Source organism: Triticum dicoccoides, chromosome 4A (assembly GCF_002162155.2).
Source record: "Triticum dicoccoides isolate Atlit2015 ecotype Zavitan chromosome 4A, WEW_v2.0, whole genome shotgun sequence".
In the NCBI taxonomy this organism is placed as follows: Eukaryota; Viridiplantae; Streptophyta; class Magnoliopsida; order Poales; family Poaceae; genus Triticum; species Triticum dicoccoides.
In genome coordinates, this window is record NC_041386.1 from 608,118,092 (window position 1) to 608,135,969 (window position 17,878).

Genomic DNA, 17,878 nt, shown 5'->3' on the forward strand with positions numbered 1-17,878 from the left:
AGAGTTTCCTCACCTAATCTTTCTCGGGCCTCCCGGTGACCACCATCGGCTCATCGACCGGGTGAGGAAAGCTCCGCGAAGGCAAGAAGAGTTCGGGGAGGGACCTGCGAGAAATCGGCATATTAGGCAGGCGGGGAAGAAGGGACGGGGAAGAAGGTTAGGGTGTGAGCTGGACCTTGCGTGGAGTGAGGGCAGGAGGCGCAGAAGATCCTCGTGCTCGCCCGCCCGCCCGCCCGCTAGGTCTCCTTTTCAACCTTTCCTCTCCTCCTCCGTCCCCATCTCCGCCTCCTCCCCCTCACCGCATCTCCGGATCCCCCGCCACGCCGCCCCACCGTCGTCGCCGCCGACCCGAGATCCCCCCCCGCCGCCCCCGATTCGTACGGACGGACGGACAGACCGAGGGAGATGCCGGTGGGAGCGGGCCTGCGCGGGTGATCTCTCTCCCTCCGTCGACAGCACGCGCGTGGGGAGGGGAGGGGAGCCGTCGCGTGGGCAAGCCCGCGTGGAGGGGTCCCGTCCGTCCCGCGCCCGCCCGGCCCGTCCTAGGGTAGAAGAAGCAGCGGCGGCGGCGGCAGCGGCAGCAGCTCCGCCGCTCTAGGGTTTGCTCGCTCGGCCGATCTCGTCGTCGCGTGGCGCGACGGCTAGCAGGAGACGGATGTTTTCGCACGGCGCGGATCCCGCCCACGACGCCTCCGCCGCCGGCGGCGGCGTCGGCGTCAGCGCCGGCGGCCCGCTCGTCCACACCCGCTTCGTCTGGCCCCATGGCGGCAAGAGGGTCTTCCTCAGCGGTTCCTTCACCAGGTCTGCGCTTTATCCCTATCTCTCCACTCCATCTCCATATCCATCTCAATCTCTATCTCTATATCTCCATCCTGTCATCATATCTCCAGTGATTACTGAGTACACCTTTTCTTATCTATGTATTTATTCTGCAATTACTTTGCTCGCTCACTGCCCACAGCCGTTTCAGCTGCATCATCAGTTACCGCAGGGAACCAGGGACGCTGCAGTTTGGTTTCCAAAGGGATTAGTATTATTTTAATGCTGCTCACTTGATCGATATCTCTAGGAGCGCGGCACCGCCCTATCTTATCTTGTGTTTTGATTGGATAATTAATGATGGATAGATTATCTCCCTGCTCTCTTGCAAGGGGGGCTGTAGATATGTACGTACTATGGTTTATATCTGGGTGCACTGCATGGATTCGACCGTTGGGCTTACTCTGGTGGTGCAGCTTCCTTACCCCGCACGCTGTCTTAGTTGTTAGTTCACACATGGGTGAATCTGAAGGTGCATCTTCCCGCCTTAGCGCTTGTCTGTGGCGGGGTGGCGCCACGACAACAGAAGTTCGCATACTGTCCAGTCTTGCTAGCACGCGGAAACAAATGGAATTTCCAAAGAGGAACAAAATTGCACATGTTCCCCGTTCAGGAAAACACACAAAGGGAATTTGTTTTCTGTCGATTACTGCTTTTTAAATCCCATGATGTTTTTTATGCACCGTAACTCCCAATTTTGTCGTAGGTGGTCAGAGCATTTGCCGATGTCTCCAGTCGAAGGTTGCCCCACTGTATTTCAAGCTATCTGCAGCTTACCTCCAGGGATTTATCAGGTTCCCTTCTTTATCCCGTGCTAACTAAAATTGTTGTGTGCTTACCTTGCCAATTAGTTGGTATATGCTGAGATTTATTTCCTGTGTTGAAATCTCCATTCTGCTTTATAAGGTTGCTGTTTGAGCGATTGTCCAGCACGATGTTTTTTTTTCTTGATTTGCACATGATATAATAATATAATATTGACTGCATTTGTACATGTAACTAGCTTATTTTTTATCTCATGTGTAATGTCACTTTTTGACATCTATAATGAATCATGCACGGCATATATGCAATGGAATTTCTAATGTGAGAACCTTCTTGCTTGGTTATTTTTACACAGTACAAGTTCAATGTGGACGGGCAGTGGAGGCATGACGAGGGGCAACCTACTATAACGGGAGAGTATGGGGTGGTAAACACTTTGTACTTGACAAGGGAATTTGACCACATAAATACTGTACTGAGCCCCACTACACCTGGGAGCAGGATGGATGTGGACAATGATAGTTTTCAACGAATGGTAAGTATCACTTATCTCGCCTAGTTGTGCGTGAACAGCCACACTATGTAGTCTACCTGTTCTTTTTATAACCGTCCTCTAAGTTTAATTGAAATGTTATGGTGACATATTTGTAAGCATACCTAAATGTATTACCATTTCAGTATTACAGCCTCTTGGAAAATATTATCTGCACAGGAGACAAGTGTTACTTTATTTCCTTGGATAATTTATAGAAAGCAATACTTGCTCCAATATATCTTGTTATCTGCATTCTAAAGTTCATGTACCCATGGAATGGTGGTTATATGGTAGTTCTCTGCTTTGGGATTCTACTAATTTCTTTGTTGAAGGTAAATAGAATATTTAGTTATGGAGTAGGGATGAAATTTACGTAACAATGACCTTGTCGTTACCTTAGGGTTCGTTGTCGGATGGTGCCCTTCAGGAAGGTTCTCCAAGAATTTCAGAGGCTGCTATACAGATCTCTAGGTGTCGTGTTGCTGAGTATCTGAATGCGCATACAGGCTATGACCTACTACCAGATTCTGGAAAGGTATGGGCAACCCAGCTGCTTGAGCGCTATTAATGGAGAGGTTTATTTTATAACATTATTATACCTTTTCAATCCAGGTCATTGCTCTGGACATTAATTTACCTGTGAAGCAATCTTTCCATATTCTCCATGAACAGGTATGAAATCTTACCTTCTAGAGCTGTATTGTTTGGTCTGTGGGAGGCATGCTAAATTGCTCTTCACTTTGCTTTATATCTCCTACCTAAATTTACATGAATTAGATGCTGTACATAAGAAAAAGAAATTACTTCACTCGTAGTCTCCTTACTAGTAAACATTATGTTTTTTCACAATTATCTATCTTTGGACCCTTCCCCGGACCCTGTGCAAGTGGGAGCTACATGCACTGGGCTGCCCTTTTATCTATCTCTGCCTGCATCTCATGATCTAATACTCGTACCATATGATGCTTAACTGTTCATAATTGCATTGGGACATAGAATTGGGAGAATCGAGACAGTTACGTACATTTTAGTAAATGCTGGCACATGGATTTACTTCTAAGGAATTGAGTGGAAACTGAACATTGCTTGTTTATTTTTAAAAATTATACTACTATATTGTGCTAATACAAGTGTACAGCTCAATACTGTTCATAGCTGATTGTAAGCGTTGGCTGCCCTTTGTTAGTAAAATTTATCTTATTTCACTAGCAACCCCAGTTATTGCTTATTGCTGTGTGGATCATTCTAGTCTCTGGGGTTAGTTTCTTAGCTAATAGTTGTGTCCTGGTTCTGCATGGTTAGAAACATAAATTATTTATCTTTTCTATGATCCAGCATTTCTGGCCCCTTGATAATCCATTGTTGCTTGTATCATGTATTGAAGTTACTGGCATGTTGTGAGAACATACACTGAATAGTGCACTTTGCAGGGGATTCCTGTGGCTCCTCTGTGGGATTCATTCAGGGGTCAGTTTGTTGGCCTTCTGAGCCCACTGGATTTTATACTTATATTGAGAGAGGTAATCTGTTTCAGCATTTACTCTTTTTTCTTAGCTTTTGTTGTATTATTTGACCCGGTTGATAGTTGCTTTACTTGTGTGATGTGTCATTCATGTACTCTGTAGTAGAGGCAAAATGTCCTGGATGTGTACTTCACTAGTAGTACATTGTTGTGGGTGGTGCCATACTGTTTATTCGAACAATCTTCCACTATGACAGTTTAATAACTTTGCGAATCAAGGCACTTGCTTCGAACAGAATTCTTCAGGTGTTATTACCGTCTTTGCGGAGGTAGTTGTGAATGGTCAATTTTCATGTGCCTTTTTAGTTGCTAGTCCACTGATGCTGTTCCCTAGGCCTGCTGGCCAGGGAATCCGTGTTTGTGGGTGATAGTTTTGCACACTATGTTTTTATTGCAACACCCTGTGTGCCAATGAACATCCATTCCTCTTGTTTTATTTACTTGATAAATTATAGTTTCTTATCATGTATTTTTTTTCCAGAAATAACCTGTATTACGTATTTTGCAAAATTATTTTGTAACATCTTGTTTTTGTTGCAGCTGGAAACGCATGGCTCAAACCTGACAGAGGAACAGCTTGAAACACACACTATATCTGCGTGGAAAGAGGCTAAGCGGCAAACTTATGGAAGAAATGATGGACAACTTAGATCAAATCAGCATCTAGTGCATGTAAGTTGGTACCAACATCTGGCTGAGAATTGGATTGCAGTTTTCTGTGCAGTTTGGGTTCAGTCTTATTGGTACTGACGTTTCATCTCTGAGTTTGGTTTGACAGACTTATTGGAACTGGTTTGACCAATTATGCTTGGCTTCATGGAATTGATAACCTTTGCATGCCTATTGTATAAAAATGAAATCATACCTTTTGATTTAATTTCATTTGGCGAGTCGTAGTTGGAAGTAGTCACTGAGAAGCGAGAACCCCTTTTGCCACCCACCATTTAGCACACACATTTAAATTTTAACCTTCGTTTAAAACTGTCCTTGTGAGCTTTGTGACCCATTTGCTCGAGTAAGTGTTTTAAGGCAGAGCTTGTCCCTCAAATGGATGTATGTAGCACCAAATTAGTTCTAGATACATTCATTTGAAGATAAGCTTGCGACAAGTTTTTTTGGACGGAGGAAGTATTTAGTTACATTATGATTTATGTGGCAATGCACTAACACTGGAGTTCCTGTTGTCTAGGCCACCCCTTATGAATCCTTGAGGGGTATTGCCATGAAAATACTCGAAACTGGTATTTCTACAGTACCAATCATCTATTCATCGTCATCAGATGGATCGTTTCCGCAGCTGTTGCATCTTGCATCCCTTTCAGGAATTTTGAAATGTAAGTATTTGGCATCTTTATGATGAGTGGGACTTTAATATGCTATAAGGAGCTTTATTGTGAGATTGCTTAGCAGCATATATTCTTTTCAGGTATCTGTAGATACTTTAAGAACTCCACTGGTAGTTTGCCGATTCTAAACCAACCAGTATGCTCAATTCCGCTGGGTACATGGGTTCCAAAAATTGGTGAACCAAATGGTCATCCATTGGCTATGTTGCGGCCTAATACATCTCTTAGCTCTGCCCTTAACTTGTTGGTTCAAGGTATGTTCTCTGTTCTCTTTGCTGCAACCATACCCATACATACCTATGCTTGGGAAATGCAATACAAAACAAAGGTGCTCTTGCTTGTATCTCCAAATTCTAAGGCAGCTCTTGTGTTATTGAGGTTTAACACAATCCAGCTGATATTCCATATGACGTGAAACTACTGTCTGTATCAATTATGCATCACTGATCCCTTACATTCTGTACATGCAGCTGGAGTTAGTTCAATACCCATTGTGGATGATAATGACTCGCTGATCGACACATACTCCAGAAGGTATACCATGCTGACACATGCAGACATACTTCATTCTTTGGGTTGCATTGTTTGCCACTACCTCTGTAACTAAATATAAGACGTTTTTGCAGTTCAATATTTATTTACAGAGGTAGTATGTTGCAGTTTTGCTGGTGACTTATGTATTGTGTTTCCTCCATTATGCAGTGACATCACAGCTCTAGCAAAAGACAAGGTCTACACCCATATTCGCCTAGATGAGATGACCATTCATCAGGTATGCTATAGTAGATATTAATGCCTATCTCATTCTCAACCAAGTTTTAGACTGAAACTTATACTTGAGTTTATTTGTCCAACGACTTTAGCTTCTGCTATGTGAAACTTGTTTATATTAAGAGTTGATATTTTGGGAATGAACAAAAATGTAGGCATAGTGAAGTTCTTCCTTTTGGAATTACAGTTACCTTACTGTTTTCTCTATCTGAATTGAAATCTGGATTGATATCCAAACTACCAAACTGTGCATACCATATAAAATTTAAAAATACTACCTTGTGGATATGATAACTGATTCTGGAATTCATTAGTGAAGCAAGGCCTCATTAGTTTGTAGCCCCAGAGGCAGGCAGTGATAAGTGCCCCTTTGTTTGGAGCCACGTATAGATGCTCCTTTGTCCAAGTACATATTTTCCTTTTGTCGTTTCACTTGGTCAGTTGATGCCACATATCCTATCAGTGCTTGTGAAATTTAAAACTGCAGCTGATGCTGCAGCGAACAGTGAAAAAACATACGTGAAGGGGAGAGCTGGTTGTTCCATAGTGCTATATAATTTCAAACATCGTTTCTCATGAGTTATGCATCTGTAAATCTGTTACCCGTCCAGATTTCATGGCTGCAGTATGAACACTTTCTTGTGTGGCCAGGCCTTGCAACTTGGGCAAGACGCGAATTCACCTTTTGGACTTTTCAACGGTCAAAGATGCCAGATGTGTCTTCGGTCTGACCCTTTGCTGAAGGTTATGGAGAGATTGGCTAATCCTGGTAAGTATTTTTCTATTGGTGTACCTGCACGAGTATTAATAATTGTTTGCTCCGTCGATTCACCGGATTCTCGTGTGCCTGTCATGACCAGGGGTGCGTCGCGTGTTCATCGTGGAGGCTGGCAGCAAGCGAGTGGAAGGCGTAATATCGCTGAGCGACATATTCAAGTTGCTGCTGAGCTAGCGAGAGCCCTGTTTCCGTTGGTTCCCGGGCAAGTGGTGCCAGAAGAGCTAGCATGCAAGAAAGAGATTGTGGAGCCAACATGGAGTTCTCTCTCTGGCTTGCTCTTGGACAAGAGAGTAGCAAAACAGATTGTAAAGTTTTTTTCCTTTGGTTGTGCCAACCCAACCCAACCCAACCCAACCCTCACCGTCCGTCTGTCTGTCTGTCGTAACCGAAACTACCTGGTGACTTTTTTCTCTTTAAATTTTATTGGATTGATTCCGCTGCTTGGCGAGATTAGTCTCCAAGGAGCCAGAGAATGGTCGTCTGTCTGTCTGCGTTGGTCGGTGTCGTTGGTCCGTTCTGTGCCTAGTTTACTAGAGAGAGGGACCCGTTCCTTGTTTCGGCATGAAAGAGGAGAGGGGGAAGATGATGGTGGTCCGGTTCAAGTGTGACCATGTGTTGTTTTTGCTCAACATTGGCAGCCATGCAACCATGGAAGAAGGAAGGATTTAGAGGAAAAATCAATCAATCGAGCATGAGTCAAGAGTCATGTGTGGCCCGGGTGGAGTCAGTGGGGTGTACAATTGCAAACCTCATTTTATGTTGAACTGCCATTCTGGACTCATTTTGCTTTCTCTCTCTGGCTGTAGAAACTTCACCCATTGTATATTCTCTCCTAGTGGCGCAGCTGCTATCCATCCATCCATCCTCTTGAGTTATCTGCCTTCCCTGGCTGGCCTGATGGAGAGCATACCAGCAGTCAGTTTGCTGAATAAGATGCTGTCTTCTCCATTGCGAAATCGTATCCATCCATCCATCCTCTTGAGTTATCTGCCTTCCCTGGCTGGCCCGACGGGAAGAAACTATACCAAAACTCAGTTTACCGAGTCTTTTTTTTTCCTTTTTCTGTTGTGAAAATCGACTGTCTGCTATTTGTTGGAGAGAGTTTATGGGCATTGGAAAATTTTCTGCCATAACAGTAAAACTGGTTATATTATTTTTGGCCTTCTTCCTTTTTACCCATATATTGAAACAAAGTGGTGGTAGGGGATCACACACGGGGAGTTCCTAGGTAGTTAACCTAGGTTCGGGTCCTCATCATAGAGGTAATACTCTACTCCTGCTTTGTATTTGATTGATGGAGGGAAACGTCTCGTATATGAAAATAATACTATGGGGACTAGGGTGATCCCCTTATGAAGGAAGGCGAGACCTAGGGTTACATGACCGGCGGCCTCCTGTTCGTCCGCCTGGCCGTCTTCTCTTCTTTCCCTTGTTCTCGCGGCCGCCTCCTTGTCCTCGGCTGCCGGTGTCCACCAATAGCTAACGGGGAACAACAATGTCATGTCGCCGGAGACGACCAGAAAACTGTGATCCCCGGCCGGACGGCTAGGTTTGACTAGGGTGGCGGCGACCAGGCACCAGGGAGCGAACTCCTTTTCTTTTTCTGAGATTTCTTATATCAAATTATGGATGGTTGTCGCTTCATGTAGTGAAATGAGTCAATTTATATTACTCCATACATGTTCAAGTAATCACTGTGACTGCGTGAAAGAATAAATTTCAATTCAGTTACTGAGATGGATCTCCTTTAGCTCACCAAAGAGCTGACAAGTATGTTGGAGTTCCCGGTCAAGTCTGTTCTTCTCTGTAAACACAAGATGGGATTTTGAAAATGTATTGCCGGCGCGAAAGTATGACATCAAATACTTCACCGAAACATTCTTTTCTACTCGTTGAAAAAAAATTAGTCTCGCTCTGCAACACAACTGAGATGGACCATGTTGTTCTGCAACACAACTTCGAAGATCACAAATATATTCCCCGCGCACTTTTTGGAGGTTACTATATATGCTAGTTGGAGTATATAAAAAAAATGAAAAACACAACAGCACCGAACTGGCTATTAGTTTTTTTTCTTGCGGGGTCGAACCGGCTATTAGTTAAGCGTTGAAGAAGCGAGTTGCTTATAAGAAAGAAAAGGCGATTATATTATAGATAAAATCCCCACTCACACAAGAGAAACCATCTCTTTATTTATTCTCCACAGGTAATAAATCACTGCTACAAATCCGTAGATAAACTAATTGAGACCGCCGAGCTTGTATTTTCAGGGTCTCCATGAATCTCTTCCCTTGGCTGAAATGTTATGTTCAGTCGAAAGAAAGACCGAAATCCTTGGCCTTGAATTTCCCATATCTTGCCGGTCGCTCGTCATCCAGCAAACCAGGCGCTGGCTCCAGCACCGTCTCTCCATCCACAGCATAAAACACGGCCAGTGAAAGCCTCTCTCTCTCGGCGTTCGTCACCACCCTGTGGACCGGGCTCCTGAAGATCCCGTTGCACATTATCTGCGTCGAATATATATTTGCATACGTGTCAACGAAGCATCAGCATTCAGGAAACACTAGGATATATGTTGTACACTCATGATTTGTTGTAGATTATTCAAGAGAGATAGAGAGAGAGAGCAAGTGCTTAATTAGCTTCATACCTCCATGCAGTCAGCCAAGTTGATCACCAACGAGTAAGGCTTGGCCGGAACATTGTACCATCTCCCATCTCTCTCAACTTGCAAGCCACCGACGTCGTGGTCGACAAAAAGGATGGTAAGGAGACCAGCATCAGAGTGAGGCCTCATGCCCAGTACTAGGTCAGGTCTCGGACACGGAGGGTAGTAGTTGAACCTAGCAAACCCGGGATCCTTGCTTGATATTTGGTTGAGGAAGTAATCCTCATCAAGGTCCAGGAGCTTGGCGATCGATCGAAAGACGAGGTCTCTTATTCTCTTGGTTCTTGATGCGTACTCAAGAAGCACATCCCTGCATGTAGAAAGACTCTAGAATGAATAGTTCAGTCAATCAAAGCTTTTGATTCCTTTATTCAGTTATAAATTGTGTCTGAGTATCCTTTTCTTGTAGTGCATTTCTGAATTTTTCACCGTGTTTTCCTTCATTGGCAACTAAGCTAATACAGTAGTAGTATTAGAAATGTGAAACATCACTTGAATGGCGATTATAACCTGAAAGATTTCGGGTGAGCGGGCCACTTGGTGAAATTCCTCTCATCTTCTGGCTCCACCCTCAGATGCAGCCGGTCGTTCCAGCTGAGGCCCTCGGCCTGGTTTACCACCTCGTCATTTCCATAGCCTTCCACCTCAGAGTGCTTGCCGCCGCCGTCTATCAAGTTGCTGCATTTCTGCTTCTCTTCGGACGGTTGCCGGAAGAATTCCCTCGACGCGCTCATCATGGCATCCATGAGAGACTCCTCGATTCCATGGTTGGTCACCTGGATATCAAAGTGTTGAACAATTTCAGCAACAGCTCAATAACTTTAGAAATTACTACTACTAATCTGGTTGCTTCTTCATCGCCATGGTGACGACATCCAGCTGGGCGGAGGCGGCCCACTGCGGGGGGTAGGGTTCGGATCTGGTCTCGCCGGAAGTGGAGGTGACGAGGGCATCTGGGAGATCAAGGCGGCGGCGGCTGCGCGCCTAGCCGGCAGCGTCTGCGTGGTGTTAAAATAATTTAATCGAGATTCACCATGAAGAGGCCCCAGGTCTGTAGAGCCGCCCGGAGCTTGTCGGCCTCGTCGGCGGCGGCGGCCGTAGTCAGCCGGCTAAGATCGATGAGAGGGATGGGCTCCGGCATCTCATCAGCGGCCAGCAGGCCTTGATCTTGCTCGTGCGCCACCACGTACTGTCGCGGCGGCTCCTCCACGGCCGCCGCCAGCTCCTGCACCGTCGTCCGCACCATCGACGGTGGTGGAGGGAGCTCTGTTTCTTGCGTAGTACACCGAAGACGCTCTGTTTGACAGTTGGAAAGAGCAGAGGAAGAAGCAAGCTACGAGTCAACAGTCAACGGTCAAGAGGAGGAAGCTGCCTTCATATCGACCACTTTTTTCTTTATATTTTGGTGGAAGAAGCGGGCTATCCTTTTTCATATATATTTTTTTAAAAAAATCTGTTCTCCAAGCTAATGGTTTTCACTTTCTTCTTGAGCAGGCCGATGATGTATCGCTGCAAGCCGCTCCAATATCGGAGCCAGACTTACATTATTGACTGCAAATGAAAAGTCATTAAGGCAACGGTTCTGTCAGGTTATCATTTCAGAGTAGAAGTTGTCGCTATCGAAAGAGCCGCAAATCCAAAAGTCCGCCCTCCATAAAATCTCACGGACCTCACGCCGGCACCGAAGGACGCGCCGATGTGACGGAGATGAGGCCGGATGATCCAAGTACGAAAGTTAGCCGTCATCGCAGTCGCGTCGATGAGCCCTTCAAACCCTAGCCTCATTATTCACGGCGGACAATAAGAATCTACGCCTGCGAGCCACCGATGCCACAAAAAACACCATCGAGATGAGAAGGCTCGAGGAAAAATTATTTGTTGGGTAGATACCACCGTCAATAGAAGGGCAAAAGCAAATGAGCATATAATGCCTACCTAACTCCATCCAAAAAATGCGGGACTACATCTCCATAGGTCGATAGGAGCCTTCCCACACCAGTAGGGTTGTCGGAAGAGGAGGGGTCGAAGATGGTCTGCATTTGAGAGTAGTCCTGGATGGGAGTATTGAGAAACTCATCGTTCTTGGGGTAATCATAAGAACAAAACACATCGTTGTTAGTTGTGATTTGCATGTTAGAGAAGCTAAACAAGTCTAACAAATGATATGCTTGCTAACCGTGGTATGGCCATGATAGTGTTCTCACTTCAAGAGGATCATCAAGGTGTCCTGATCCCTTTGTGCATCTCTAAGGTCTACGAGGCTGAACACTTGGATCCATCTGGCTTTCCACTTCTTAAGGTGGATGTAGACATGAGTTGAGGTCACCTCATGGCCACAAAACTCAAAGACCTACTTGGCAACAACGTTGACCGTTGAGGCGCACCTCCTTGAAGCCCTTGTCAGTCCTCGGCCCACTGGATATGATCTCACACATCTTCTTAAGCACGAAAGTGGACATGTAAGGCCGCCATTTCATTGTGTTCCCCTTCCTAGACATCTTTGTCTTTCCAGCCATCATGGCTGCCTTATGTGCAAGAACAATAGCAACATTAAGCATCGCCACCACAAAAGATGGCCGCCTAAATGCCCCCCTCGAACTCATCTGAATCAGGAGGCATCTGCTCGGACATTAGATAGGAATCCTTAACATAGGATGTCATGACTGGTTCTCGCACTAAGACAATGGTTTGACTAAAGTCTTCGGTGCTCATGTCCAACAATCGTTAGCATCAGAACTAGTTCAACACACTACACATGCACAGGAACAAATACAAATAATACTACACATGGAGCCCAACCAATGAAGTTAAACACGCCACACATGGACCGAGCTTGAAGCTCAAAGCAAACCATGAAGTTCAACACACTACCACATCTACCTATCCACCATACTCGTATACTACTGTAGAATGACACAAGCTCTGATCATCATCGAAAACCGACATGAAATACAACATGAACATCATCAATGCTGACAAGCAAAACTAGCATGCTACCGAAACATCACCACGGACCACTACCATTCGATCTACCACATGCTCACTTATCTACTCCTGTCGCATGCTTACAGGTCTAAACTCGAACAAATAGAGGAAGTGATTCAACTTACAACCATCGGAGCAGCGTGGAGACGTGAAACATGCCGGAGAAAAGGAGGAAGAAGAACCATGCATCACTATTGCTTATTTGCTCGTCGGTAAAGAATTTGCGGGTCTGGTTTCGGCGGTGAGCTGAAGGGGGGCTAAACAAGGCGGCCGATTCAGCGGGAGATGACCCAATTCCTCCCGCCGCTGTTATGGGAACACGCGCGAGTTGGAGCCATCTCTCCGCTCGCATGAGTTTGGCGCCGCGTTCTCCTCCTCTGCACGCACGACGTGAGTCTGGCTAAGAGAAAACAAGTGATTCAGACGTTTGTAGCGGGTTTGGTTAAGTCTAATGTAGCGTACCAATCGCGCAATTAGAAGCGATTTTCGTGAACCTTGTTGAAGTTGGCCTTATGTGAACGAAACTGCTCTGCGGACGACGAATGCATGCACGACAGCGGCACGATGGGCCATACAGCCGTTGATATGTGCTCGATGATATGCACGAACGAATATATATGTGATGTTGTGCATGAATGGTCCGATGGCATCGTGTGCATAGCAGCGCTGTTATGTGAACAAGCTTGGCGAGTAAAGGTTGCCGCAAGCACTTTGACAAAAAATTACCATAATTGAGTCTTCCATCCCACAGAACTACCACTTTTTAAAAAGTGGCTGATAACTACCAAAAAATTGGAAGCGCGTGACTAAAAACTACCAAGTTGACAAATTGACCGTTTTAGAGCGTTTAAACCCGTTTCTGACAGCAGTGGCCCACATGCCAGGTGGACCCAGCGGTAACGGCTAACGGCGCTCCCTCGCAGCCGTTAGACCCGGCCGTCGCGGTCGCACCTGGTCGGACCAGGACTAAGCTGGCCGACCGGGCCGCTCGTCCCCACGCTCCCTCACTCTCCCTCACTCTCCCCCGAGTTCTTCTCCTAACCCTAGCCGACGGCGTTCATGGCGGCAGTGGATGCAAACTCCGGCGCCGAATCGCTTGGAGGCATCCCCCCCAACGTGGTGGGAGGCGATGTTGCCGGCTTCTCGGAGGTTGATAACTGGCTAGGCAGCACAAGCTTCGTGGTTCCACAGCCTTCCCAACCGCAATCTCAGCCGTCCTAGATGTCGGTGAGGCCGCCTCCGGTTGTAGTACCGTCGACGAGAAGAAGCGTAGGTCGAGGCCGGCGCAAGGTTCCTCGTCCTGCTGGCGGAGCGAGGTATGGCATCTGATTTCTCATAATGTTTATGTAATTTTAGGATAATTTTAGAAGCATGATATATAGGCTAGTTGCACACTTAGATTCAGATTACAACCCTGTTTGTGCATAAATTGAAATCTGTTAGCAACCTTAACATTGCGTTGTGTTTTCAGTGAATCTAAGCTGTCAGAGAACTGAAAAACAGTTAACTGTGAGAAATCTTATTATTGTCCAGGCCGTTTAATTATAACTATCTTAATCTATGTTGCAGTATTGATGACCCAAAGTGGGAAATTTGGTTTCATTTTCTAGCCAGAGAATCTATGGTTAGAAGAATTTACCAGTCAGACATATCATATATTAATCTGGTTTCTCTTATTACGTCTGAGGGCTGTGGAGCTGATGATTATATGTACTATGTTGTTGATGAGGAGAAAGGAATAGAAGGTCTAGAGCATGTTGGTTGTGAAGATTATGTGCAGCAGATGTTGATCCAATGAGATAAGGAAAAGACTGTGAACATACGAGTTGTCAGAGCAGATGAGCCTTCTAATGCAGATGAAAATAGAGATAGTTATTTTGCTGAACATTGTATTAACACACAACAAAGTTGCACGAAGCTGGTGGATGCAACCAAAGACAGAAAGGATGAGCTTAAGAAGAACAATCTTTAGAGAGAAGCTGACCTTAACCATTTTGAGGGTGACACTGATGTGTTTGAATTTCTTTTTGATGAAGATGGCAACAATGTGGAATTACATATAGGCTCCTCCTCTGAAGAAGAAGCTGCAAAACAAAATAGATCAATGGTCCAGAAGCTGAAGGCAGTGAGAAATCCTGGTCCAACAAGTAGATCACACCATGAGGTTGAGAAGAAGGAAAAACTAGACTGGTTTCCTGAAGCAGATGAATTTTGTTTTCCTGGTGATCCTGGAATTAGTGATGAAGAAGATGAGATTGAAGGAGCTTTCAAACTACCAAGTGGTAGGAAGAGAAGGTTTAAGAAGATGAAGGAAAGGGTATGGTTCAATGAAAAGCTTCCAGATCCACAAGAACAGTTTTGTAAGGGATTGTGCTTCACCAATGTTTATGTGTTCAGAGATGCACTTAGGGATTTTCACATCAGGACTTTGAGGAATTTCCAGTATCACAGAAATGCCCCTGATAGGATTATTGTTTGGTGCTCAGAGAGAGCACATGGATGTGATTTTTATATCTGTGCCTCTAAGATAGCTCATGAGCAAACTTTCTGCATCAAGAAGTGTGATATGCTGCACACTTGTGGAGCATGTGCAGAGAACACAAAGGTTACTACAAAGTGGTTGTCCAAATCAGTACAACCAGCATTGAGAGATGACATTAGAGCTCCTGTGGATGCATTAATAAAAAAGACTAAGACTAAGTTTTCAGTTGATGTTTCAAGAAGTGTGGCATATAGGGCAAGGAGGAAGGCTGTTGATGTGGTGCAAGGTGACCACAAGCAACAATACTTGAGACTGAGGGATTATCTTCAAGCTGTTCTTGACACAAACCCTGGGAGCAGATGTATTGTAACAACATTTGTTGACCCAGAAAATCCTGCACCCACTCCTAGATTCAAGTACATGTTCTATTGTCTGGCAGCATCAAAGGAAGGGTTTCTGAATGGTTGCAGACCATTTATAGGTAATTGTTGTTGAATTTACTGTTCTGAATTTTGGGTCATATTTGGCCTGTAGCTAATGTTTTACTGCATCCAGGGCTTGATGGGTGTTTCATCAAGTTAACCACTGGACAACAAATTCTTGCTGCCACAGGAAGGGATTGCAACAACAACATCTACCCCATAGCTTTTGGTGTGGTTGACAAGGAAGATGGAGAAAGTTGGACTTGGTTTTTAACTCAGCTGAGATGCTGCATTGGTAGTGGTAACAAATTTGGAACATACACAATAATATCTGACAGGCAAAAGGTTAGCAAGTAAATCATTGATGCTATAGTATTAGTACTTTATGGAATTATTTCAGTGTGTTCATGTGTGACCCTGTTTTCTGAATGTATAGGGGTTACTTAAGGCAATAAATGAGGTGTTCCCTGATTCACCTCAAAGATTCTGTCTTAGGCACATATATGCAAACTTTCAAGCAGCTGGGTATAGAAGCAAAGAACTAAAGCAGTGTGTTGACCAGGCTAGCTACTCTTACACTAGGCATGGGCATGAATTAGGGATGGCAGCTCTAAAAGCACAGTCTGAGGATGCTTGGAAATGGCTTAAAAATATAGAGGTCTCTGCTTGGGCTAGGTATGCTATGGATCATACTTGCAAAACAGATCTAGTTATGAACAACCTTAGTGAAGTCTTCAACAAGATGATACTTGATGTTAGAGCCAAACCAATAAGGACAATGTTTGAAGGGATTAGAACCAAGCAGATGATAAAGAGGCAGCAGACTAGGGAGAAGTTGCAGACATGTAGGTGGACAATCACACCAAATTACTCAGAGATTTTAGAAGAGAACAAAAAGTATGCCAAGCACTGCCAGGCTGACAGAGCTGGTGAGACAATTTGGCAAGTAACAAGCAAAGAAAACCAATATTGTGTGGACATGGAAACATGTACATGTGACTGCAAGAGATGGGACATGACAGGTTGTCCTTGCAGTCATGCCATATCTGCATTGACAAAGCAAAAGCTCCATCCTGAAGACTATGTTAATGAATTCTTCAAGAAGCCAATGTACCTGGAGGCATATAAAGCAATAATTTTCCCTATTCCTGGTCCAGATTGCTGGCCTGATACAAACACTCCAGATATCCAGCCTCCTGTGTTCAAAGAAAAGGCAGAAAAAGCAGACAGCAAGGAGGAAGGGTGAGTTTGAGGTTCCAGCTCCTAGAGACACTAGTAGGATGGGTACTATCACCTATGGAAATTGTGGTTTGGAGGGACATAGGTATACAAATTGCAACAAGACTCTAAGGCCTAGGCTTCAGATGAGGAAGACAGGACATCAGGTAATTTTTCTGAACCTCTTATAAATATTTCAGTTCCTCTAGACATACTTTTGAAGGAAATATGCCCTAGAGGCAATAATAAAGTTATTATTTATTTCCTTATTTCATGATAAATGTTTATTATTCATGCTAGAATTGTATTAACCGGGAACATAATACATGTGTGAATACATAGACAAACAGAGTGTCACTACTATGCCTCTACTTGACTAGCTCGTTAATCGAAGATGGTTATGTTTCCTAACATAAACAAAAGAGTTGTTATTTGATTAACGGGATCACATCATTAGGAGAATGATGTGATTGACATGACCCATTCCATTAGCTTAGCACCCGATCGTTTAGTATGTTGCTATTGCTTTCTTCATGACTTATACATGTTCCTATGACTATGAGATTATGCAACTCCCGTTTGCTGGAGGAACACTTTGTGTGCTACCAAACGTCACAACGTAAATGGGTGATTATAAAGGCGCTCTACAGGTGTCTCCAAAGGTACATGTTGGGTTGGCGTATTTCGAGATTAGGATTTGTCACTCCGATTGTCGGAGAGGTATCTCTAGGCCCTCTCGGTAATGCACATCACATAAGCCTTGCAAGCATTGCAACTAATGAGTTAGTTGCGAGATGATGTATTACGGAACGAGTAAAGAGACTTGCCGGTAACGAGATTGAACTAGGTATTGAGATACCGACGATCGAATCTCGGGCAAGTAACATACCGATGACAAAGGGAACAACGTATGTTGTTATGCGGTCTGACCGATAAAGATCTTCATAGAATATATAGGAGCCAATATGAGCATCCAGGTTCCGCTATTGGTTATTGACCGGAGACATGTCTCGGTCATGTCTACATTGTTCTCGAACCCGTAGGGTCCGCACGCTTAAGGTTTTGATGATAGTTATATTATGAGTTTATGAGTTTTGATGTACCGAAGTTAGTTCGGAGTCCCGGATGTGATCACGGACATGACGAGGAGTCTCGAAATGGTCGAGACATAAAGATTGATATATTGGACGGCTATATTCGGACACCGGAAGTGTTCCGGGTGATTTCGGAGAAAACCGGAGAGCCGGAGGGTTACCGGAACCCCCCGGGAGAAGTAATGGGCCATATGGGCTTTAGTGGAGAGAGAGAGGGGCAGCCAAAGGTGGGCCGTGCGCCTCCTCCCCCCTGGTCCGAATTGGACTAGGAGAGGGGGGGGGGGGGGCGGCGCCCCCCTTTCCCTCTCTCTCCCCACTTCCTTCCCCCTCCTAGTAGGAGTCCTACTCCTACTAGGAGGAGGACTCCTCCTTGGCGCGCCTATAGGGCCGGCCGGCCTCCTCCCCTTGCTCCTTTATATACGGGGGCAGGGAGCACCCCTAGACACAAGTTGATCCACATGATCATATTCTTA

At 45.0% G+C, this 17,878-nt stretch overlaps 3 protein-coding genes across 4 annotated transcripts; 2 read left to right on the forward strand and 1 right to left on the reverse strand.

The window, feature by feature from the left end:
* The first annotated feature begins 266 nt into the window (after nt 1–266).
* On the forward strand, nt 267–7,317 carry LOC119287286 (sucrose nonfermenting 4-like protein). Of its 2 annotated transcripts, XM_037566804.1 has the most exons (14): nt 267–801; nt 1,526–1,613; nt 1,940–2,119; nt 2,520–2,654; nt 2,732–2,791; nt 3,550–3,639; nt 4,182–4,313; nt 4,831–4,975; nt 5,068–5,241; nt 5,458–5,521; nt 5,690–5,759; nt 6,410–6,527; nt 6,619–6,708; nt 6,742–7,317. In XM_037566804.1, coding segments are annotated over exons 1-14 (1,494 nt in total). In that variant the 5' UTR covers nt 267–655; the 3' UTR covers nt 6,744–7,317. The 2 variants fall into 2 exon arrangements, with proteins under 2 accessions (XP_037422701.1, XP_037422700.1); XM_037566803.1 differs by having other exon boundaries at nt 268–801; nt 6,619–7,317.
* A 1,349-nt stretch (nt 7,318–8,666) lies between these two features.
* On the reverse strand, nt 8,667–10,562 carry LOC119287287 (protein SRG1-like). The gene is made up of 4 exons (XM_037566805.1): nt 10,238–10,562; nt 9,715–9,980; nt 9,187–9,514; nt 8,667–9,043 (listed from the first exon to the last, which is right to left on the reverse strand). Exons 1-4 carry the CDS (start codon nt 10,448–10,450, stop codon nt 8,846–8,848), a joined length of 1,005 nt encoding a protein of 334 aa, XP_037422702.1. The 5' UTR covers nt 10,451–10,562; the 3' UTR covers nt 8,667–8,845.
* Nucleotides 10,563–14,293: 3,731 nt separating this feature from the next.
* Nucleotides 14,294–16,263, forward strand: LOC119283792. Its single transcript, XM_037563196.1, has 4 exons — nt 14,294–15,152; nt 15,227–15,438; nt 15,530–16,203; nt 16,251–16,263. Exons 1-4 carry the CDS (start codon nt 14,294–14,296, stop codon nt 16,261–16,263), a joined length of 1,758 nt encoding a protein of 585 aa, XP_037419093.1.
* The last annotated feature ends 1,615 nt before the right edge of the window (nt 16,264–17,878 follow it).

Bases quoted from the DNA above. Each gene is read 5' to 3' on its own strand.
- LOC119287286 (XM_037566804.1), top strand. From the start codon at position 656: ATGTTTTCGCACGGCGCGGATCCCGCCCACGACGCCTCCGCCGCCGGC. The intron at 2,792-3,549 runs GTATGAAATCTT...TGCACTTTGCAG, and splicing joins TCCATATTCTCCATGAACAG to GGGATTCCTGTGGCTCCTCT. The intron at 6,528-6,618 runs GTAAGTATTTTT...TGTCATGACCAG, and splicing joins GGAGAGATTGGCTAATCCTG to GGGTGCGTCGCGTGTTCATC.
- LOC119287287 (XM_037566805.1), bottom strand. From the start codon at position 10,450: ATGGTGCGGACGACGGTGCAGGAGCTGGCGGCGGCCGTGGAGGAGCCG. The intron at 9,981-10,237 runs GTGAATCTCGAT...TTTGATATCCAG, and splicing joins AGACCTGGGGCCTCTTCATG to GTGACCAACCATGGAATCGA. The intron at 9,044-9,186 runs GTATGAAGCTAA...TATTCGACGCAG, and splicing joins ACTTGGCTGACTGCATGGAG to ATAATGTGCAACGGGATCTT.
- LOC119283792 (XM_037563196.1), top strand. From the start codon at position 14,294: ATGGTCCAGAAGCTGAAGGCAGTGAGAAATCCTGGTCCAACAAGTAGA. The intron at 15,153-15,226 runs GTAATTGTTGTT...TACTGCATCCAG, and splicing joins TGGTTGCAGACCATTTATAG to GGCTTGATGGGTGTTTCATC. The intron at 15,439-15,529 runs GTTAGCAAGTAA...CTGAATGTATAG, and splicing joins TAATATCTGACAGGCAAAAG to GGGTTACTTAAGGCAATAAA.